The 23,837-nt window shown below is 53.7% G+C and overlaps 1 protein-coding gene and 1 long non-coding RNA gene across 8 annotated transcripts in view; one reads left to right on the top strand and one right to left on the bottom strand.

Annotated features, from left to right (window-relative positions):
- The window catches only part of GSG1L (GSG1 like), a 206,389-nt gene that overhangs the window by 62,937 nt on the left and 119,615 nt on the right, over positions 1-23,837 (bottom strand). For 4 of the 7 annotated variants that reach the window (XR_006197664.1, XM_042921540.1, XM_042921541.1 and 1 more), the window contains exon 3: positions 13,557-13,709. The exons of 1 other annotated variant lie outside the window; for it this stretch is intronic. Coding sequence is in view for 5 of the 6 variants with exons in the window: in XM_042921540.1 (XP_042777474.1) it covers positions 13,557-13,709 (153 nt within the window). In the remaining variant the exon portion in view is untranslated. Of the gene's footprint in view, positions 1-13,556; positions 13,710-13,954; positions 14,299-23,837 lie in introns of those variants that run through there. 2 more of the 7 variants (XM_042921546.1, XM_042921544.1) reach the window with 2 other exon arrangements.
- Positions 39-4,132, top strand: LOC122209572. The gene is made up of 3 exons (XR_006197666.1): positions 39-75; positions 173-584; positions 3,613-4,132. It is a non-coding gene; the product is annotated as an uncharacterized LOC122209572 (long non-coding RNA).

Below are 23,837 nucleotides of genomic sequence, written 5' to 3'. Positions count from 1 at the left end.
CACTCATCTATGGCTGGGCACTTGGGCTGCCTCCATTTCTTGGCTATCGTAAATAACACTGCTATGAGCATAGGGGTGCGTATATCTTTTCAAAGTAGTGTTTTTTTCTTTGTGTGAATCCCAGTAGTGGAATTTCTGGGTTATAGGGTACTTCTATTTTTAATTTTTTGAGGAACCTCCCTGCGGTTTTCCAGAGGAGCTGCACCAGCCTGCATTCGCGCCCACAGTGCATTCCCTTGTCTCCACATCCTCACCAACGCGTGTTATTTCTAGCAGTTGGTTGGTTCCTTTTTGTTGCTGAGTACTATTCCATGGTGTGGATATGCCACGGCTCATTTATTTACTCCTCCACTGACGGACATTTGGTTAGTTTCCAGCTTGGGGCTCTTACAAATGAAGCTGCTATGAACATTCATGTACAGTTTCCTGCGTGAAAAGAAGTCTTCCTTTTTCTGGGATCAATGCCCAAGAACGCAATTGCTGGGACCGTTTTTACTTCTGAGAAGGAAGTGCCGAAGTATTTTCCAGAGTGGCTGTAGCGTTTCACGTTCCTGCCAGCAACGTACAGGCGATCGACTTTCCTGGTAACTGGAATTTTATTTAAAAACAAAACACTACAGTTCTCATGGGGGCTCAACTTTGCTGCAGTCTCGATCTCTCTGAGCAACCCCAGGACGAGGACCTCCTCCACCCCCCATCCTTGGCAGCCTGTCGGCTGGCCATCCACCTGGCGATAAGCCCGCAGAGAGCAGGGCCGGGCCCTGCTCAGATCTGCCCCCCGGATCTGGCACACGCATGGGGCCTAGCAGTCGCAATCACACACAACAACTAGTGAAGGCAGCAAAGACCCACAGCCAGCCAATCAGAGGAGGGCAGAGGCCAGCCCCGGGGTTCGCAGGGCATGGCTTAACTCCCTCTGCCAGAGGCAGCCTCACGGGAACATGCTCAACTCAGCAAGGCCCCCATCAGGAGTCAGGCTTGAACAACACGGGTTCGAACAGCACGGGTTTGAACAGCACAGGTTCACTTACAACATGGGTTTTTTTTCAATAAGTACAGTACTTTAGACGTATTTTCTCTTTGTTGTGATAGTCTCTTTTTTTTAATTTTAGAAAGAGAGAGAGAGAGAGAGAATGAGCAGGGGAGAGGGGCAGAGAGAGAGAGAGAGAGAGATCCAGAGAACCTTAACGTGGGGCTCAATCCCACAACCCCGGAATCATGACCCAAAGTCAAGAGTCAGATGATCAACCAACTGAGCCACCCAGGCGCCCCACTTAGGGTATTGTTAATTGTATTTTCTTTCCCTGGTTATTTTATTGGAAGAATTAAAAAAAATTTTTTTAACGTTTATTCATTTTTGAGAGACAGAGCACGAGCAGGGGAGGGGCAGAGAAAGGGAGACACAGAATCCAAAGCAGGCTCCAGGATCTGAGCTGTCAGCACAGAGCCTAACACGGGGCTTGAACTCACGAACCATGAGATCACGACCTGAGCCGAAGTCAGATGCTCGACTGACTGAGCCCCCCCGGGCACCCCAAGAATACAGTATTAATACATATGCCAATATGTATTAATCGATTCTTCATGTTGTCAGTACGGTTTCCTGTCAACAGTAGGCTATTAGTAGTTAAGTTTTGCGAGGGTTAAAAGCTATACATGGATTTTTGACCGCATGGGGAGTCAGTACTCCTAACCCCCATGTCGTTCAAGGGTCACCTGTACATGCAAAAAAAATCTAACTCTTCTTATAAAAAAGCACAGATGAACACAGAATACGTACACAGACATGCGGCACACCCGTGGAGTTAAAATTTCACGGAGGAAGGGAGAATTAGGAAGAAGCACTTCTAACAAGGCTCCTAGGAGAGCAGTGATGAAAACAGGGTTGAGAAACACTGCCCTGGAAGCACATCCTCGCCCCTCCGCCTGTGGAGGAGGCCGCTCTGACTGGCCGAGGAGCAGAACAGGACCTTCCAAAAAGGCACTCCTGCCTCTCGCACTCCCCTGATCTAGCACCGCCACTGGCTCCCACTGCCTCCAGAGGGAGGTCTGAACCGCCAAGCATGCCGTCTCTCCAGCAGCATCTCTCCCCGCACCCCCCATGCTCTGGCTCACGCCGAAGCCGCAGGTGAACTATGGATTCACCCTGTTGGGCCTCCTTGCCTTTGCACCTGCTGTTCCTTCTGCCTGAAATGCCTTTCCCTACTCTCTGCCAATCTCTGTTCGAGGAATGGCCCACTTGTCACCTCTGCGGGGGTCCCTTCACCTCTCCAAGTGCCCCAGATGACTGCGATGTTCCCCGTGCCTGTGTGGCAGCCTTTAACGCACCCGGTTGCCACAAAGCTGTGTCCTACATGTCCTAGATGGTTCCTCCAACTCGGCTCTGGGTTCCCTGGAGACAGAGGCTGCATCTCTCACCTGCAGCGTCTCACAGGCATCTCGAATTAGCCTCGAATCTGAGCTCCTGATTCCCGCCCCTGTGCCCATCCCTCCTTCCTCCTCCCCAGCCTTCACCCCTCCCCCCCTTCATCTCCTTGCCCCTTCTCCGCCCCCACCCCCACCCCATCCCTCCGAAGTGCGACCCATCAGCACCTCCTGTTGGTTCCACCTTGCAAACATATCCAGTAGCCAACCACCTGTCACACCTCCACCATTGCCGCCCTGGTCTAAGCCACCCGCATCTCTCACCTGGACCATCCCAGTAGCCCTCTCACATCTTCCTTGCTTAAAACCCTCAGGGGCTCCCCACTACCCCACCATAGCAAGCCCCCACGTCTCCTGGCCCGGGATCCTCAGACAGCCACGAGCCCGCCCCACTTCCCCACCCCCACCCCCACCAGCACAGTCCCCACCAGCCACTCCAGGTGGCACCTTCCCCGAACCTGCCCTGAAAACCCTTCCCTGGCTTCCTCCCTGATGCCCTGGGGAGAAGACAGAGGCCTTGCCCCCTCCACCTCTGATCTCACATCCGCCTGCCCTTGCTCTCCAGGCTCCTCCCACGGCCACCTCGTCATGGATTGTCCGTCCTGAGAACATGCCCCTGCCCGGGGCCCTCCTCCTTGCTGCCCTTCTCTCTGGAACACGCTCTCCAACCCCCTTTACCCCCTCCCCCCCAACTCAGCCACCGACTAACCACCCCCATCCTTTACGCCTCAAGAGGGCGCACCCCCTTCTGGGCAAGGTCCCCTGTGACAGCCTTGGGGCTGCTTCTTCCTATCAGTGGCTCCACCACTGCTTAAATCACCGCCTCCGCCTCTAGACAAAAGCCCCCAGGACAGAGAGCCTGTGGGGTTCTCCCCGCACCTGGTCCCGGGGGAGATGCTCAAGGACTATCTGTGGAAGGAAGAAAGGGAGGGAGGGAGGGAGGGACGGATGGAAGGAGGGAGGCAAAATGAAGGAAGAATGTCTGTCTGCCTCTGTCACCCGTTACCTGACAGCGAGGGCTTTCCCACCTTTCCAACCAGCCTTTAAGGCTTAATTCGATGCGGAGCGTTTCTCCAAGTTTCTGTCTGTCCCAGGGTGAAAGACCCACCTGCGCCCAGCGGAGAGGCTGGCGGTCCGGGCCCACCTCCCCCAGCTCCCAACTGACCAGCCCTGCCCTCTGCCCCCCAGCACCACCCGCCACCTGCAGTCACACGGAAAACGAAGCCCAGATGACCGGCAGCAACGCGGAGTCAAGACACATTTGAAACTGAAGTCCCGTGGCCCCAGGAAGCAGAGAGAAGCCAAGGGAAAAGAAGGAGCCCGGAGGCAGGAGGAAAGAGCAAATCCGAGGGAGGGGCTGGCGCTGGGGCAGGTGGCTGGGTGGTTTCCGCCTCAGGAAACACGAGGGCAAGATATGCCCTCTTTTAAGGAACTAGGGATGCAGACACGGAGTGATGTCCGTGCAAAGTGCCCCATAAACGGGGCAGGCAGATAGCTTATCGCCCGAACCAGAGCGGCCAGGAGGCATGGTCGCCGATCCTTGGTTCGGTTAGGCACGCACCAGTGCATCCGGGCCCCTGTTCTCACCCGAGAGCCCAACCCTGTTTAACACACTCCACGTGGCCACTCGCGCCACCGGCTCTTCTGTGGGTGGTTTCATCTCATTGCTCAGAATCATCCTGCCGCTGCTTTTTCACAGGCGACGCGGGGGCCCGGAGAATACAGGTAACTTGCCCCAGGCCGCGCGGCGTGATGCGGCTCCGCTGGGGTCGGATCCCGTCGGTCCAGTTCCAGGGTCCACGCTTGCTCTGTGAGCCCAAACTGCAAACCCAAAGGCTCAAGCACCAGCAGCCCCGCTGCGGGGACTCTAGTCGCCTCTGCGGCTCTCACGCGTTCACTGAGGATGAGCTGAGAGGGCCAGGCTTTCGGGTTGCAGCAGTGAAGCAGAGAGACAAGGCCCCCGCTCTCACAGAGCCCACCGTGTAGGGCATGGTCCTCAGCCAGGCAGGATTTCGCCTCCCAAGGAACATTCGGCATTGTCTGGAGACACCGTGGTTGTCGTGACTTGGGGACGGGGGTGCTACCGGGGCATCCGGCAGGCAGAGACCAAGGATGCTGCTGATCCCACCATGTCCAGGACAGCCCCTCTCGTCCCACAACAAAGAATGATCTGGCATGAAACGTTGGGCCAAGGTCGAGAAATCCTGGTCTGGGGAGAAGGGAGGGGTGCCATTAGTAACCAAAAGGGTATATAAGTTCTTGTATCATTCAACAGACATCCACTGAGTGCTGAGTGCGTGAGGCAAGCTGTGAACCATGAAGAAAAACAATACAGGAGGGAATAGATAGCAAGGGTTGGGGGAGAGGACCCCCTAAGGAGATGACCTTTGAGACAGGCCTGAAGGAGTGAGGGAGCTAGCCAGCAGCCCCGGGGTTGGGCTGGACAAGCTCAGAGTGCGAGGAACAGCCAGGAGGGACTGAAATGCAGGAGAGGAGTTAGTTCGAGAGGAAGGCAAAGGCCACGCTTTGTAGTCAGGGGAAGGTTCTGGATCTGATTCTACAAATGTAACCTTTGATAAATACCAACCAGAAATGGCAAAAACAGACTTCGTTTTAAAAAAAAAAAAAAAAATCCTGAAAGTGGTCAAATTAGGCTAAGTGAGAAAAGACTTCTATATATTTTTACATCTCTAGTGGGGCTGGAACTTGATCACACAGAGAGCTGTACATTTGATGAATATTAACCTCGGGCACACCGCGGTATGCCAACTGATCCTTAAGCAAATGGGTGTGGCTGGATAATATTTTAAGATGTTAATTTGTGTTTTTTCCCCTTGATTCCAATCCCCCTCCCCCCCCTCCCCGCCTTAGCTTTCCCATCATTCAGAGGCTCTGAACTTCCTTATCCCAGAGGTTTTGCAGGAAAGGGGCAGGAAAAACCCATCTGCAAATCCTTCCGTTCCTGGCTTTCATTTCCAGAAGCCTTAATTTACTGAGATTAGGTCAGGGGCCTCTGAGTGGGGAGGTGGGAGGAGAGAAAGAGGGAGCTGTCTTCGCTCTAGTCCTCAGGACGAAAACCAGTTGGTTTTTGATTTTGGCTGGGGCCAGGGAGGGAGACGAGGGTCTGCAGTGAGGTTCTGTCGGCTGGCACATTTACAACGTTTTGAGTTAAAAAGTTGAAGCTCAGGGTCACCACACGACCCGACCTTTCCTCCCCTAGGAAAGCACACGTCCCCACAAACTTTGGTACGTGGGGGGTCGTGGCCTCACAGCGGAATGCTCCCAGCTAGCCAAAAGGTGGAAACAACACACGGGGCCATCCACTCCTAAGTGGAGAGGCACGACGTGCTGTGTCTGTGCACCATGGAACGTTGTTCGGCGGCAAAAAGGAACAGAGTGCCCACAGCCTACTGCGACACGGACGAACCGTGAGGACCTCACGCCGAGTGAAAGAAACCAGTCGTGAGAGACCACGTGTCGTGTAAGTTCACCGATCCAGAATGTCCGGGACAGGCAGAGCGATGGAGACAGAAAGTAGACTAGCGTTGCCCACGGCTGGGGGACTTGGAGGCAAGTAAGAAGGGTTTGTGGGTACAGGGGATTTTGGGGGGGGGTGATAAAAAGGTTTTAAGACTGGATTATGGCGATGGTTGTGGGAACCCGTTCAACTGCACTCTTCACATGGGTGTGCTTCATGATATACCAGTCGTGCCCCAATAAAGCTATTTTAGAAACAACGGAGTTAAAAATCTGATTTTCTCATAAAAAGCCAGATTTGGGCTTTCCCTGGAGGCCAGCCGTATTTCTCCGTGGCAACCGTGGGCTGCTGACGGCGTGTGCCATCCCATTTGCCACGGTCCTCAGGGTCACTGCTGTAATGCTTCCAGCTGGCTTTACCCGTTGCTGTCCCCCACACTGTCCCTGTGGGACCTGGATTCGGGACCTCTGTTCCGGAGTGATAAGACCACGGGTACCGAAAGAAAGTGTCAGCCTCGTTCTCCCATCTCCCATCTGGCCCTGGCAACAAAGCACCCTGGGGACCAGAGGGGACGCTGTGCACAGGGCGGCAGCAGCGGCCTGCATGCACCCGTGCAGTAGTGAAGCGCCTGGAACTTCCCTTACCAGCCCTGTGCCTCAGTTGTCTCAACTGTAAAATGGGGCGTAGTAACAGCACCTATCATCACAGGGTTCCACAGAGGGAATGTGTTTAGAAGGTGCCTAGCCCACAGTAGACACTCAATAAACGGCAGCTACCGAGCCTACAATTTCGTGTCTACGACTTCAAATTCTCTGAAATTCTGAAATCCAAAAGCTTCTTTGTAACTCATTTGAGACACAGAAATCTGACTTGGCCTGAACTCATTTAGCAGGAAGGCCTGACCTGAATGGATGTGAAGCTACTACCTTTATTTATCCCCCTAGCATGAATATTCATGGGCTTTATGCAGAAATATGAACGTGTTTGCTTACAGGGTGCTGCCCAGCCCCCCCTGCAGTGTTAGGTAATAGATGGTCTAGGTATCACGTTACCTTCCCAAATCTGGAAAGTTCTGGATTCTGGGATACTTCTGGCTGGAAGGGTTTCAGACCAGTCACTGTGATCAACCACCTCGTGGACACAGGAGGGGTTGGAACCGGGAGCTGGAGAGAGGCATCCCAGACCCTCCAGGACTCCCCACGGAAGCCCTCGGGCCAAGCAGGCCCAGCCCTCCTGCAAGTGCTTAAGGTACTTGTCCCAAATAGGAGGAGACCGTCCAGGCCCCTCCCCGCCTCAAATGTGATCGGTGCCGCCAGTCGGCCCAAACAAAACCCAGCTGCAGGCAGGCGACAACTCAGCCACGGGTCCGGCTTCCAGTTCGCCCACCCAGACCCCTGTTTAATAAAGAATGTGACTGGCCTTCTTCCTCCATTCTGAGAGGGGAACTCTAAATCCTTGGGATTTCCTGAGTAATTGGAGGGTCTTTGTTATTCAGGAGTCATTGGATCACGCCTGAGGTTTTGCTAGTGAATGAAAGGACTGAAGATGGGGGCTGGGAGAGAGAGAGAGAGAGGGAGAGAGAGAGAGAGAGGTCTCCAACCTGTGATCAGAGCATAGGGCTTTCAGCTGGCTCAATACCAATCAATCAATCATGCCCGAGCAATGAGCCCCCAGTAAACACTCTGGCCCCCAGGCTCCAGTGAGCTTCCTGGTTCACGAACAACACTGCTGGGCCACAAGGACGGTGCACTGATTCCGCCGAATCAGGTGGGCATGGAGGGTCTGCATCTGAGGCCCTCCCAGACCCCACCCTGAGAGTCTCTTCCTTTGGCGGCCCCGACTGCATCCTTTACAACAATACTGTAATCCTAAATATAGCGCTGCCCTGAGTTCTGTGAGCAGTGCCGGTGGACTATCACGAGGGGGTTGTGGGAACCCCGAATTCGTCAGCTGGTCAGAAATGAGGCTGGCCTGCGGTAAGGCCGCCTCGGGAGTGACTCTTAACTAGTGACGGCCAGGAGCTAGCTGGCAAGTAAAAAACTAGCTTTCTCACTCGTTGGGTGCACAGTTCCGAGGTACGTTCTGCACACTCAGAGGGGCCCAGCGGGACAGAACCCCAGGGGCCCACAGCAGCCGCCTGCTCATCAACTCTCCCTTTACTGGCTTTCCTCCCTTCCTGTCTTCTTCTCCACACTCCCGCCGGACTTCCTGGATCACCTTCCACATAAACCACCTGCACCCAAATCTCCATCTTAGGATCTGCTTTGAAGGAATCCAGATTAAGACCTCTGCCATTCCTGGGGCTGAGTCCTTTCGCCCCACCGCTGACCTCCTTGACGACCTCCCGGCTTGACAGGCCATTTGGATTGGCAGTCAACCTGTTCGTCTGGGCAACCACTTGTCCACCACTGCGTAATAATCCTGCTTGGTCCATGGCTAAGCCCATGCCATGGGTATGGCTAGGGACCCAGGCCTGGCTAATCGGAGTACTGCATTCTCTCGCATGGAGACTGGTTCAGGAATGAGTCTGTGAACCTGTGGTCCAGTCACGATACTCCTTGAAGTTTCGTAGGAGCTATTGGAAAGGAGCTCTCTCTACCTCTGGAATCTTATGTGAGCCTGGAGCCTCTCGGGACCATTTTCTCTCCACATGGACAAAGCCTAGCTGAGAACAAAGTCAGAAAAAAGCAGGGTTTGGAGATATAGATAGATACCTGATGACATGAACACCTGGATGCAGCCATGCCTGAAGCTCAGCCACCTTGTATTTTTCAATTACATGAATCAATAGGGTCCTATCATCACCCTCTTTTCTCTGGTAGCTAATACGATTGGGTTCTTGTCACTTGCGACCAAAAGAATCCTTAATAATATGGAAAAAACTCTTTTCTCTGACTTCGACTCTCTGCATTTTTAGACGCAAAAATACACAAAAGTACTTGCTTCTAGGTTATGGACAAAAGACCCGGTCTGACCAGAGCAGGGAGACTGAACAGAGGGGGTTATTAATGTGGGATTCTTTTTTAGCCCAGACCCAAGAATTATCAAGAAACTCATCCTAAAATAATAAGTGATGGTTTATGGTAAGAAGTTACAAATCACCACACTAAGAGAAGCTCTAAGGTCCCTAAGCCTCTGTCTGTAATTTCCACCTTGCAGGCCGTGGAGCTGCTCCCTCTTCAATTCATACCTCGCTCTGAAAATGGCTCCTGAAACCCAATTCCAAACAGCAACCTCACCCTGGCCATTTGTTTGTTTTATTGCAAAATCTCCTTCCCTTCTTACTTAACAAAATGCTCCTTCTGGCTTCTGCACGAGGTCTGATCATTTCCCAGAATTGGTCACGTTTCTTTTTGTGCCACCGCAGTTTTTACTAAAAGCCCACAGTTAGCTCGACTGTGCAGGGACTCTCCAAATGACTTTGTGTTTTTCCCAAGTGGATCTGTCTCATTTTTCAGAGGGACTGGGCAAAAACGGACATCTTCCGGCCTGCTCGCACACCCCTTCGGGTGTGTAAGACTCTGGTCACTGGGGAAAGAAACAGGGAGTTCTGTCTTTCCCAGCACCTCTTGGCTGAAGTCACAGGACTGGGCAAGGGGACACTGCTAGCTGGAGTCACCCCCCTGTGCTGCAATCGGTCTTGCTCAGTCCCGAGAGCCCGAGAAAAGCTGTGGCCCACTGCAGGGTCACATCAAGACGTGCAGGGGCCCCAAACACTTTTGTCTCCTCCATAAAGGAAATGGTAGGGGCACCTGCGTGGCTCAGTCGGTTGAGCACCCGGCTTCAGCTCAGGTCTGATCTCACGGTTCGCAGGTTCGAGGCCCACGTTGGGCTCTGTGCTGACAGCTCGGAGCCCGGAGCCTGCTTCGGATTCTGTGTCTCCCTCTCTCCCTCTCCCTCCCCTGCTCACATTCTGTGTCTCTTTCTCTCTCAAGAATAAATAAACATTTAAAAAAAAAAATTTTTTTTTAAAAGAAATGGTAAAACTTGTATGTTATGACTGCAACAGTTAGAAGGACAATTATGATCCGGTCTGGATTCACTCTTACAATTTCATTATTATTACATTAATTTTTTTTTTCTCCCAATTTGAAAAGTAGTCAAAATTAAAACATTTTGTGGGGCCCTAAAAGTACTGTGAGCCCTAGGCCCTGGGCCAGTGGGCCAGCAACCACAGCCCCCACACCCAGGCCTCAGGGGCCGTCCCTGTCTGTACAACCACCTTGTGCCAGGAACACAGCCCCGCTGGCCGGAACCTGTCACCAGCTCCTCCCTTCGCTGAAGAGCATGAACCCCTGGGCCTCGCTGTGGCGGGGCTGGTCCCTGGGGCCATGATCTGCCCCTCAGCTCATTGGAAAACGGTGGGGGCTAGTCATAACGACAAGAGTCCCAGGTGCTAAGCCCTACTCTAAGCACCTTATAGGGCAGGCTCGGCTGGAGGTCCAACAGCCTAGCAGCTACGTGCCTGCAGGCAAGTCGGCATTCCCATCTGCGGAACACATGCAGGGTCAGACCCTCCCCTGCAAGGGCACCGTGAGGGGTAAAGATACTGGCACGTGTGGCAGGCTGAACCCCGTGCCAGTGCACGGTGGCACCTCGGCCAGCACTGGCTATTACCGTTAATCATAATCACTTGGTTCATTTTAATAACTGATCATAATAATTGGGTAACAGTAGGGGCTGCCCCAATTCTGCTTTCCCGTCTACCATAGAAGGTGTTGACCTTGGGCTGAAGACCCCTCGGCATAAGCTGGGCTGGCAGCATCAGAGGACTTGGTCAGGGGGCTTGCGCACTCCTTTCCCTCCCATCAGAGCAAACCCGAGGGCCACCCCCCTCCTCCGGGCCCCTCCCCACCCCTTACCCTGTTCTCAGGGGGCTCCGGAAAGGCCAGGGGCTCCAGGGCCACGCAGCCCTCTCTTGGTGTCCTGTTGCCCCCCCCCCCCCAACTTATCTTCTCCCAGGCGTGAATACAAAATCCTTTCTCTCCACCACTTGCTACTTCTGTCTTATGACGTCAGCTGGCTCACACATGCTTCTTAGTTACTGTTTTCGGAAGACTTAAAAGTCTTCTCCCTCCAGCCCGGTCACCCCTGCAGCTCGGATCCTATGAAAAGAGCACGGGGCTTTGAAGCCAGCAGGAGCTGGGTTTAATCCTGGCTCCGTAACTGACCAGCTGTGTGACCCTGGGCAAGTCAATTAACCTCCCTGAGCCCTGTATTGTTTATGTGTCTGGAATGACTGAAGACAAACTTATTTTCTTCAGCAGTGGGCCTCTGGGGGCAGGCTTTTCGAGGGGTGAGAGCTTTGATGAGCCCTTTGAGGCAGGGGAAGGAGCCCCCACCTCCAACCCCAAGAGAGGTCTGCTTGAAGACTTGGGGATGGTTGCCTTGGGCCGCCCACCAGCTTTTGTTCTGTGACTGGAATGAGCAGGTTGAGGGGGAGGGCTGGGTGCCCGGGATAAGGGGGACTCTTCGATGCTTGCAGTGGGGAGAGGAAAGAAAAGGTGAAGCCGCTAACAAGAGAGAGGAGACCGGACACCCCACAGCACATCACACCCCACCTGCTCAGATCGGATCCATCACCCCCACTACCTGCTTTTTCCACCTTCCCCATCTTGGGGGTCCGGGCCCATCCCGTCCCTGCCCAGATGCCAGCCACGGGACACAAGATCAGGGGCTCTGGCCATCTGGACCTATAGGTCCCTCCTGAGAATCGCGTCTCCGGATACACAAAATAAAATACGTGGGATTATAAAGCAGACCCCTTATATGGAAATCTAGTTAGCGAAACATTCAAACAAGCACGTGGCATGGGAATATATGTGCTTCTTCGTTAACGCGCGAGTTTGCCTCCACTCACATTTGAAGGACAGCCTAAGTGTCCGTTACGAGTTAGAGAATTACAGATGGAACTTCTTCCCCACCAGGCTCATGGAGCCCCCGAACTGTGTGGATTCCGAACTAGGAAGCTAACCTGGGTTCTCTGTCTTCCGGGCCCACCCGGCTCTCCTGACTTGGCCTCCTAGCTGGAGGGTGTGTGTGCCCGCGACCCGCGTTCCCACTGCCCCCGCATCCGGGTGGGGCCTCATCTTTTCTCACCTCCAGGCCGGTCACCTCACCTTCACCCTTGCTCTGCTCTGTCCACGCCGCAGCCCGAACCCTCACCCCCAAATGCAAACCTGACCGTTATCCCCCTCTGCTCTGGATTCTCAGCGCGGTCAGCTACATGGTAACATCTAAGGATCACTGAAAAGCACCAAGACCCTCACCCAGCTGTCCGATTTCATCTGTCAATTGTGCTCTCCCTACTCTGCCTTCCTGTCATTCTGAACTACTCAAGGTTTCCAGAATATGCCACCCTTGTCCATGCTGTTCCCTCTATCTGCACTGTCTTCCCCAAGCTGTCCGTCAAGCAAACTCTTCGGTTTTTTTCCAAGTCTCATGCCCCACCCCGCCCATCCCCACTCCACCCCCAAACAGGACACACAGGACCAGAATCGTCCGCGGCGCAAGAGCTAGGAACCAAAACCGACCCTTGGCGATGACGATCACTCTATTTCTCTTTTCTTTCATTTGCTATGATGGTCAGATTTCCACATCCTGAGAAGTCACGCGTGTTTTCATCTGCAGAGCGTGCTGTAATCTCTTGGATGCAGCTCTCAATCTTTGAGGGACTCCTCTGTTGTACACACATACTTCAGTTAGGGGGAGATTATGTCCCTTACCAAAAGGCGCCTCGTTTCGGTTTCATTAAATAGAGGCTTCTTCCAACGCATGAAGAATAGGATTAGATTTATAGAAATTCAATTTACACTTGGCTTTTTAGGAACAGATGTCTTGCACAGCCAAGCCACCACTCTATCTGTCAGGCTGCCTGAAGTTATGGTTTGGAGGCTCCTTTTACTCCTTTCTGGCACATTCCCTGCTTAACCCCTCGTGACCTGGATCTGCTGAAACAACTCTGGGCTCCTGGCCACCTGATCCAATGGCCTTTTCTTGGAGTCTTCTGTCTCCGGCTCCCTGAGTCATAATGTCCTGACCGTCCTGTTCCCCCTAAAGCCCCCAAAACCCCTGGCTCTGTGGCCTTTACGCACCGTCTCTGCCCACCCCGCACTGGTAGCTGAGCTTCTAGAAGTGTTTGCTCCCCTCCAGCTTCCACACGTTTGTCTCAAAGGCAAATAAGCCAAAGCAGATGAGTGATGTGCGGGCCACCCCAAAACCGGCCCCCCCTTCATGTCTCTATGGAAGACACCATCATCCACTCATTCCAATACACCACCTCCCTGTGCCCTGTCCCACAAACACAGTCCGCCACTAGGGCGTGGGGTGGTCATCCCCTGAATACACGTCAGGCTAACCCACCTCTCTCTCCCACGCCTGTTAAACTCCACGGGCTCTGGAACGGTCCCTCCGTTAGGAAAGCCCTTGTTAGCACGGTACCTGGCACACGATATTCAACAACCACCGAATGAGTACGCGAGCGCGCAAATCCCATTTTAAAACCGTAACGCGGAGGCTCAGAGCAGCGGAGTGATGGGCGCAAGGTCACCCGGTGGGAACAGCCAGGACTCGGCCCGGGGCGGCTCCAGCACCCACGTTCCGCTCTGCCGGAGGTCCAGGGTTAGGCTCCACCGCCAGAGGCCCTCCGCCTTACCGGACAGCACCGTGAAGACAGCTGCGAAGGCGTTGAGCTTGAGCCCGTCGATGACATTGCTGGAGTGGAAGAGCTCGAGACACATGAGGCTGAAGCCGACCACCAGCAGGAGGATGTACAGCACCTCGGACACCACCGACAGCCACAGGACCCCTGCACGACAGAGGCAGAGCGGCCGTGAGATGAGGGACGCCGCAGGGTGGCCCTGCCCCGTGTACCTTCCACACCACGCCCCGCGGCTGGGGTCCGAATTGTTGGAGCAAGGGCCGCAGTTCCAGGGTGGGTCCCCGTGACCCAGCTGATCACGGCGTCCCGTCCTCCGCGCCAGGCCTGGCGCAGGTGCCCAAACCTAAGTTGGTGGAGGCCAGCGCCCCCTCCCCCAGCCCGGTGACGCTCACCGGTGGGCAGTGGCGTGCGACCCCTCTGTGGGCCCGTTCTGACGGGAGGGAGGAACCTGCGTCCCGGTCACACTTTCTCTTCGCACCTGGTAGATGGCTGCGCCAGGGAGCCACCTGATGGCCAGGAGGGTACCCGCCTTAAGATGAAGCTGCCACTGTAGTTGCTGAGCAGTGGTGACACCACTGGGGCCAATCACGAGCCCCGAGGGCTTCCCACCGTCGAAGCTTTCGGGGCCAAGTTCTCTGTCACCCGCAGCTAGGAGCGCACCCCTACATTTCTAACGTCCCTGTACCCTACTCCACCTTTTTTCTAGAAACTGCTACTCCTGTGGCCACAGCTTCAACCTCGCGACTCTCCCCTGGACCCGCGGTGTTCTAAAGCGGCCCTGTCTTCCTGGGCAGAGCCGATTGGTCGGGTTTGATCACGTGGCCTAGAATTGGCCAATCAAAGTCCTGCCCTGTAGCAATCCGCGCCCTCGGAAGCACCGAAGTAGATAGAGGGGGTGGGGGGGGGGGGTGTTCAAATCGGGGTGTGAGCCTTTTTTTTTTTTTTAAGTTGATTTATTTAAGTAATCTTATTTATTTTTAATGTTTATTTACTTTTGAGAGCGAGACAAAGCCGAACAGGGCAGGGGCAGGGGGGGGGGGGGGGGGGGTGGGGAGAGACACAGAATGTGAAGCAGGCTCCAGGCTCTGAGCTGTCAGCACAGAGCCCCGCGTGGGGCTCAAACCCGTGAACCATGAGATCCTGACCTGAGCCCAAATCGGTGGCTCAATTGACTGAGCCACCCAGATGCCCCAATCATCTTACTTGTTTAAAAAAAAAAAAAAGATCAAGGTGGGGCTTGAACTCACGGGGGGGGGGGGGGGGGGGGGGGGGGTTCGCAAGCTCTTCCAATTGGGCCAGCCAGGCGCCCTGAGAACCTGAGCCTTATGACAGCGTGAGTGCCTGGTTCCAGCTCTTCCTGAAGGCCGGCTGCCCCACTATCCTTTCAGTGGTTTGGCTGTTCAAACGTTTACGTTCCCTGAGCCGCCACAGCTCCCTCCCCCCCCCCCCCCCCCCAGTTTTTTCCAAAATTCGGTTGCCATCATTTGCCCCCTAGTTTAGGGGGCATTTTCTGTTTTTCCCACTTTATCCCTCCCTTCTGACTACAATCCTTTCACTGGGGAGTCCCTTTCTTCTCTCAGTCTGTGCAATTCGGATGCAGCTGGCTCCATGTTTGGGCACATGACTCCTGTGTAGCCAGTCAGAGCTTCATAGCCCCTATGACTCTAGTCATTGGTTCAGGAGGGAACCTCTCTATGCCTCAGTTTCTTTACCTGTACAACAAAGATAAAAATAACGCCGATTTCATATACTGTCATGCTGTGAGGATGCATTTGCACAGCAATGAAAAGAGCTTGTGCTTAGCATCTAGTGAGGGCTCCATTTGTGCGATAGTATCATTGTTGTATGGGCGGAACATGTCCCCGCCATGATCCCCTGGAAATGGAGCCCGAGAGTGCTTGAGGGAGGTCGAGGCAGGAGACAGAGTCAAGAGGGACAAATACAATTGTGGGAGCAGGTATCATTTCTGAGGAAAAGGGTGGCCAGGGGAAAATGTAACACCTCACATGACTTACCCTCCAAACCACACTAATCAGTGAGCGAGGCCCCCGCTTTAGAGGAGGGACTATGGACAAAGCCTGGCCAGTCAGAGATGGACATATGACCCAAGTCAGTTCAACGAGAGTCAGCCGCTGGACTTTTGCCGGACCTATTGGTGGAGAAAATTCCTTTCTACTGGGTTTGAGCCTGGGGGAGTGGAAGGATGAACCTGACTGAGTCACCAAGTGGCAAGGGCCTTCCTGAGAGCAGAGACAATGCCAAGGAAGGCAAAGCTGAGATAGAGGAAGATTGTGTCCTATGACGTTGTTTGAGCCCCTGGATCCAGCCGTGCCTGAAGCGTCCCATCATTTGTTCTTTCAATCGCATGAACCAATGAATTCCTTGTCTTTGCCTAAGCTAGTTTGAGGTGGAATTTCTATCACTTACAACAAAGAGTCCCGATCTTCACCTTTTCTGTTCTCCAAACCTGTCAAACATGTCCTTCCTACATCTCAGCCTTTATAAGATTGTTCCTTCCACTGGGAATGTCCTAGGGACATCCAATATGTACTATTTAGTGAATGAAGCAAACAAACAGAAAATTCTCGGTCCTTATCTGCTCCCTGACAAAGAATCCAGATTCTGAAACACCCACTATCATTCCTAGCACAACGGGCTTTGAGAGCTGTGGAGAAATTCTTTTTTTCTCCCCCCCCCCCCCCTTTTTTCTTTGGCTACAAAAATATCACATCTCCTGGGCAATCCCTTGGATTTCTGTAAGAGAATAATGTGCTCTGGCAGTCTGGATGTTGTTAAAACACCCCCTGGCTTGGCACACGCATAGTCTCCGAGGCCCTTCTCTGGCCCGAGGCCCACCGAGGCAGCAGGGAGGAAGGCAGGAGATGTGGGGCGAGCTGAGCCTCGCCAGGAGGGCGGCAGCTCCCGCGGAGGCCTGGCCTCCCTCCCAGCAGCCTTCACCTCCAGCTGCTGTTGGCCTGGTGGCTTGAGGAGGCCGCCCCTCACCACCGTGCTGCTTACTGACTCAGTGCCTCTCCCGAAGCACCCCTACTCTCTCCGGGGGGGGTGGGGGGGTGGGTTGCTCTCATCTTTGCCCTCGTGGGCCCCAGGCCAGGCTTCCACCCCACTCCACCCCCTACCCCCGCCTCCCTTCCCAACAGTATCCAGCTCTGTTCTGTCAGATAGGCTGAGAGGTAAGGTTGGTGTTAGGGGCTGAGATGCTTAGAAAATAAGTAAGTTTAACCATGGAGAACCAGGCACTAGCATCCCCAACGCCCGGCTAGGGTTACTTAGGCTTCTTACTCTCTCCAGCTTGATTTCCCTGCCCTGCCTCCCCCAGTTTCCCTACCACTCTCCCCCGGGGCATTTCCTTTATAAACGCCTTGAACGTGAATCCTCACCTCGGTGTCTGCTTCTAGGAAATCCGATCTCAGACACTGGCATTCACGTGTGTTCTTTCCCCCATCCTCCTAAAACCTGACGAGGTAGTTTGAGCCTGATACTGTTTGAGCCCCTGGATCCAGCCGTGCCTGAAGCGTCCCATCATTTGTTCTTTCAATCACATGAACCAATGAATTCCTTGTCTTTGCCTAAGCTAGTTTGAGGTGGAATTTCTATCACTTACAACAAAGAGTCCTGATCTTCACCTTTTCTGTTCTCCAAACATGTCCTTCCCACATCTCTGCCTTTATAAGATTGTTCCTTCCACTGGGAATGTCCTAGGGACATCCAATACGTACTGTTTAGTGAATGAAGCAGACAAACAGAAAATTCTCGGAAAATTCTCATCTTTTACAGATGAGTAAACTTAGGTTCGGAGGGACTAAGCAACTAGTCTACGCAGCCAGATAGTGGTACAGTCTGGGTTCAAACCCAGGCCTCTCTGACTCCAGGATTCATCATGGCTGTAAGCTGGCAGGCTAGAGTAGCCACCTTGAAATCATATCATTCCCTGCTCTTGGGCTGGTCAGAGGGGCCCGTCTGGGTCTGAGGGCACAGGGTTCCCTGGCCATGGCTCTTATCTACATGCTCTCCAGCATCCCAAACAATTCCTGAGCCAGAGTTCCTGCAAGGGGGTGGCCACTGAGTGGGATGGGGAAGAGAGTGGATTTCAGTCCCCAGAGATCCTGAGGCCAGCTGGCCACCAGATGTCGGGGGGAAGGAGGTCCCAAGGAAGAGCAGACAGGTCTTGAGGATGCCAGAAGCCAGGCCGTGGAAGGTGGGCTTGGCCCATGCTGCTGAGGCAAGTGGGGACCTAAGGGTCTTAGCAAGGAAAGGACACCTGTCAGGAGGCCCTCTCTAGAAGGATGGGGACCACTCTGCTCCAGTGCCTGCCCACCCTCCAACCGTCACCCGCCTGCTGGACTAGGGGGTTGACATCCCCGTCCTGCCCCAGCTGCAACCCCCCAACGGATGCCTGATGTGAGCTGCTAAGTACCCCAAGTGAGTAACACTGGGGGGTGCCATCTACACGTCTGTGTTTCCCCCCAGGGGAGAGGTGGCGTCACACTAACCACAACACTGAATTGTCTGAGTCAAAAAGTGAAAAAGCTATTCACTTCTCTGTTATTTTTATAATTCTTATCACCTCGATCAAAAGAGCCTCCGTTTGGTGCTAATGTGTCCTTAACACCTTTCCACCACTTGTTAATTATTTAAAACTGTGAGAGGGCTCACAGAATCTTCAGCAGGTCCCAGGCAGACTCGAAGGACATTTTGACAATTTCCTTCAGCCCCGCTCCTCTCCCGCCCTCCCCGAGCCACTGCTCTCCGCCCTTCTCTGCCCGGCTCTGGGCCTCAGGGGCCTGACTCCTTAGAACTGCACCCCCAGACTCCCCAGCCCTCTGGCTGAGCAATGAGGAGCACCAGCTAGAAATCAGAGGGTGGGAGGAGGAAGGTCTGATTGTTTTCTCTCTGCCCTGCTCCCTGTCTGGAGCCCCTTCTCTGGCAGAGGCTCCATCCCAAGTTTGTGGGATCCAAGCATCTGCGGCTTTCACACTGTTCCCACCCTTTCTCCTCCCCCCGCCAAGGCTGGTGCTAACAGCTCCCCTCTGTTGCCAGCTTTTGGGGGCCTCAGATGCTCTTAGCCCTTCCCGTGCCTCTATGTGGACTTTTTCATTAAAGCGCCTTCATTTGAACCTTCTGGGGGATTCCGATTCCTGCAGGGGCCCTCCCTTACACTTCGCGTTTTATGGCAAGGGGTCCAATTAGAGCAGCGATCTGAGCCAGCATTCTCCATGTGGCCCCCAACCTGCAGCACACAGGAACACGGGATGCTAACCCTTGGGCCTCCAGACCCATGTATGTTGTAACGAGCTCTCTAGGTGATGCTGATGCACCCTCAAGCATAAGCACCACTGATCCAAAGTTCCCTTCCGAATGTTTGTACAAGAAAGTGAGTCGACTTCAGAAAAAGACGGAGCCAATGCCAGCCGGCAGATGTTGGCGTCTGGCACACAGAGATAGAGAGAAGGTAGAACTCGAATAACAAAACATTGGAACCGCCACACAGGGCCTGGCTGGCAGTCGGTGCTCGTCACGATTCGTGTTAGGGAGGCACGCGTGTGACTAAAGGAAGTCAGAAAGGACAGTGGGCGGGCAGCCTCTGGCCGGGACGGTGGGGTCTTGCCTTGGTGACGCCCGGAAAGCCTCAGTAATCACACAGATGATTGTTTCGGGTCTCTGAAACTTGGCACGAAAGGCTCGATTTGCAGCTGAGAACCGGTGACCTCCCGGGGCAGAAGAAATGAAATGGCTTCTCATCAGGTACAGGGCCCGTGGGGTGACAGCTAATCCCGTTAGCTGCACTTTCTGCCTTTTTAAAAAACAGCTTCATAACATCAACCCTGACCCTCCATTGATGGAATTGATGGGTTTGCAAGAACAAATTCCCTTTCGCCCCAGTCCCTCCTTTGCCAAGATAGTTTCCAGGGCCCGTCTGGCTGAGTGGGAAATCACGGGTGGGAACCGTGTCTTGCATCTATGGCCTTGGCCAGAGGCCTCATCCGACTCTGTCCCTCGGTTTCCTCATTTGAGAAATGGGCATAACAGACTTGTCCTGAGCATGAAGTGAGACACTATCTATAAATCGCGCAAGCCTGACACTTGGGAAGTATTCAAAAGAGCTAAGTGTTACCATCGCTTCCCGCTAAGTATAATTATGGGCGATTAGAATAATTATAAGTGGGGGCGGGGCAACAAGTGTGATGATCACGGACCCGGGCTGGGCCACCTGGGTTGATCCCCGGCTCTGCCAGGCGCTGCCTGGGACGCTTGGGCAAGTGACGTGCTCCCACTGAACCGGTTTTCTCGTTGGAAAATCGGGGATAGATACAGCACCCAGTTTGCAGGCAAAGTGAGGACAAAGCGAGTAAATTGATGAGCAAAGTGCTTAGGGCAGTGCCTGGCGCACAGCAGGTGTTATATAAGCGTGAGCTGTTACTATTATTGTCATCGTCATTGTTAGTCCCGTAGGATGTGACCAAGGAGTAGGCAGCCTGGAACCGGCACATCTCAGTCACTGGACAAATAAAATCCTTCTGGGGAGCAGAGGGGAGTTGTTGCAAAATCAGATGAAATCCCAAGGCACCACGGCATTTCAAGAGAAAACATTCCCCCCCACCCCCCAAATCCATCAGTCTAATATGTCAAATCAATAAGGTATGGCACAGTGGCTGCTGGCTCTGGGCTCGGCGACACGCCCCCTGAGACCCAGCATGTGAAATCGTGTAAATGACGCAGGCCAGGACCTCTGAGGCTGCAAACGGCTTCGTGACAGCTGCTGTTTGCGAAATGTCAATACGCTCAGGCTCCGGGATGCTCAGGGGCTGGGAGGAGAAGGCCAGAGGCCTCGGGACAGACTCCAGGGGTCGCTGAGCCCTCCATCTGCAGATGAGAAGTTAGCCCAGTGAGGACTTAGGATGCCCATGTCACAAAGCAGGTTGAGGGCAGATTGGGGGCAGCGGTGGTGGTGGTGGTGGCGGGGTGGGGGTGGGGGGGGGCTTCCACCTGCCAGGCTGCTTGCTGTTGTGAGACTGGGAAGCAGGGTGACCCTCTGAGAGGTGCAGGGAATGAGGTTTGGGGGAGGGGCATGGAAAGGGGCTTCCCCGAAGAAGAGCGGCCGCAAAAGACCACAGGAAGGTGACTGCACCGCGTGTCAGCAGCCCTGAGTTCCCGCCGGCGCCGTGGGGCCTTCCGAAGGCGCCTCTGCGGGCCTCAGTTTCCCTCGCGGTAAAACAAGTGGATGCTCCAACAAGCTGCCAACAGGCCGAATCCAGCCCACAAAAATGTCTTGTTTGGCCCACACAGTATTTTAAAAATATCTGAATTCATTATCAACATTTAAAAATAGGAGCCTTCACATAAAATTTCATCCAGGTTTCTGGATTCGCTTGCAAGACGGGTGGATACAGCCGTGCCGGACCCGCATCCTCATACAAGGACTGCGGGGCTGAGCTGGGGCTGCTCCCCCTCAAACAGGACACGTACTTCTGAGTCAGCACAGTGCCCATCACCCTTGGCTCCCGTCTAGCTCTCTTGAGCCTTTGAGTTTACAGCCCCCCGTGCAACGATGTCTAAAGCCATTTCTGTCCCTGACGCTCTGCAGCGAAGCAACATTTTAAGACCCTGCATGGTCCTTGCTGATATATCTCCATGTAGGAGTGAACTATCCAGCAAAGCCTCAGCTGTCCCCTTGCTCAGGGACAGGGGAAGTTCCAGCAAATACCACGCCACCCCACGCACGAAGGTGCCAATTTTCAAAGAGTTAGATTAAAAGGAGAGACAATTCAGCTCTAAAAATATGCCCACATTGTTACAAGGGAGTCAAGAGCACAGATCTGAGAGCTGTTCCCGAGAGTCATCTTGTCCGCCCCAGCCCACATCCTTTCCACGAAGGCCTGAGAAGGCTAGAGCGATCCTTTTCTAAAGCTTCGCTAGCCCGCCAGCAGCAGCTGCAGCCCCTGGGAGCCTGTGATAAATGAGGATTCTCAGACCCCACCCAGACCTACTGACTCAAGGTGTGTGCATTTTCACCAGATCCGCAGCCGTCCAAGTGTGAGCCGTCCACTGCTCTAGAAGACGAAGTTCAAAAAAAAAAAAAAAAAAAAAAGATGAAGTTCAAATGCGCCAACGCGGAATTCAGTGCCCTTGACGCGTGGGTCCTGATCAGCCCCTCCCAACTCTAACCCCTCAGCCAGGCTGCCTGCTGAACATTCCACGCCCTCCCGTGCCTCAGGCATGGGCCCGGCCCTCAAAGTGTTGTCCTCTCCTGGGGTCAGCTGAATAATGGCCTGCAAAGATACCCACATCCTAATTTCCCGAACCTGTGACTATGTTATCTTACAGGGACAGAAGGGACTTTGCAGATGTGATTATGATCTTGAGATGGGGACATTATCCTGGATTGATTTTGGCCTCCCTAAGGTTCATTTGGAATTCTGACCTCCAGTCATTAGGTTTGTGCTAATTTGTCACACAACAGCAATGAGAAACTAATACACCTTCTTTCTTCGTATAAGGTCACCTCCTCCAAGAAGCCTTCCCTGACCACCCCAGCCTCTGCTGTGGCCCCCAGACAGACCTCTGCAAAGAAGGCAATCTCTCCACCCCTTCCAGGTAGATGCCTTGCTAGGGGGGGAAAGAGCCTGGACTTGAGGGTCCAAAAAGCCTGGATTTGAGCTTGGGCATTTATCTAACCTCCCTGAGCTTCAGTCTCTTTGGCTAAAAAATGGAATCAATGCTACCACCAGTTGTAACACGTTTTCTGGACCAGTTAAATGAGACCATGGCTGCAAAGCCTCCTGGTCTGGTTTCTGGTACCCCGTAGGTCCTCAGTAAGTGTGGGTGTATCAGGCTGACAAGCTGGGCCCAGAGAAATGAGCCCTTCTCATTTGCTCACAAGTGGACAAATTATCACTGGAAGGGTTTCTGACAATGCCTTGTTGCCCCCAGAGTTCTGCAAGGCTCTAGTCCCCGTCAATTTAAAAATGACTCTGGCAGACATGCCCTTTAGAAACTGCTCTGTTGGAATCCAGGGATGGTCACTGAGCATTTGAGATGTGTCATGCTGACCTTGGCCTTCAGCATCAGACTGCAATGAGCTTTCTTTCTCTTTAGAGTCCAGGAGCCGGCCTTGAAAATAAGGTCTGACCCACATGGGCTGGGGCCTGGGGAGGAGGCTGGTAGGGGGAATGTCGTGGGTAAAGCTTGGAAGGCTGAGGTTGGGGTCTGGCCCCCAGCCCCACGCTGGCCCCCCGTCGTCTTGGGCAAATGCTCTCACCTCTCTGGGTCTCCCCTTCTCCCCAAATGAGGCTGCTGTGCAGGCAAAGGAAGTGGAACAGGTTAAGTCAGAAGTTGCAGACTGGCCTAAAAACAAGTTTCTGAGATTTTGTTGTTTTTTGCAGGGTGGGGGGGTTGTTGTTGTTTTCTCTCTCTCTGTCTGCCTCTGTGTGTCTCTTCCTCTCTTGGTATACGAGGTATTTTTTTAAATTTTGAATTAGATGCCACCATTTAAAAATGGGAACACCGGGGCGCCCGGGTGGCTCAGTCGGTTAAGCGTCCGACTTCAGTTCAGGTCATGATCTCATGGCTCGCGAGTTCGAGCCCCGCATCGGGCTCTGTGGTGACAGCTCAGAGCCTGGAGCCTGCTTCGGATTCTGTGTCTCCCTCTCTCTCTGCCCCTCCCCTGCTCATGCTCTGTCTCTGTCTCAAAAATAAATAAGAACATAAAAAAAAAAAAAAAAAGAACACCTCTGTGGACATAAAGTGGGGCTGGTCCCTGCGGAGGGGAGGAAAGAAGAGAAACACTTCTCTGCTGTGAGGTGGTGGTGTGCCCAGGGCTTAAGGCATGGCCTGGGAGCCAGACCACCTAGGCAAGCCCCAGCTGTGCTGCTGACTTGCTGTGTGACCTTGGGCAAGTTACTTCACCTCTCTGAGCCGCAGTCTCCCCAGTGGCCTCAGAGAGTGGTTGTGAGAATCAGACGGGGCATGGAAAGAGGCATAACCAAGGCTTAGCTCATGGCGGGCCCCAATGCACGCTAGCTGTCCCCATTCAACAGATGAGAACATTGAGGCTTCGAAAGCAGCGGAAAAAACTCATCTGGCTCAAGCCTGACAAAGCCAGGCTGAGCGGGTGGTGGGGCGATACTATCAACTAGATTATCTGGATTCATTATGTGCCCAGGACCCCAAGGTGACGTGTGCTCTAGCCCTTTGTCCTTGCCTCCCTGTGGCCCCCTTGCTGAATCCGGGGTCCACTATGGCCGCGGGGGCATCCGA

This window comes from Panthera leo, chromosome E3 (assembly GCF_018350215.1).
Source record: "Panthera leo isolate Ple1 chromosome E3, P.leo_Ple1_pat1.1, whole genome shotgun sequence".
NCBI lineage: Eukaryota > Metazoa > Chordata > Mammalia > Carnivora > Felidae > Panthera > Panthera leo.
This window is presented reverse-complemented; position numbering and strand designations above follow the sequence as displayed.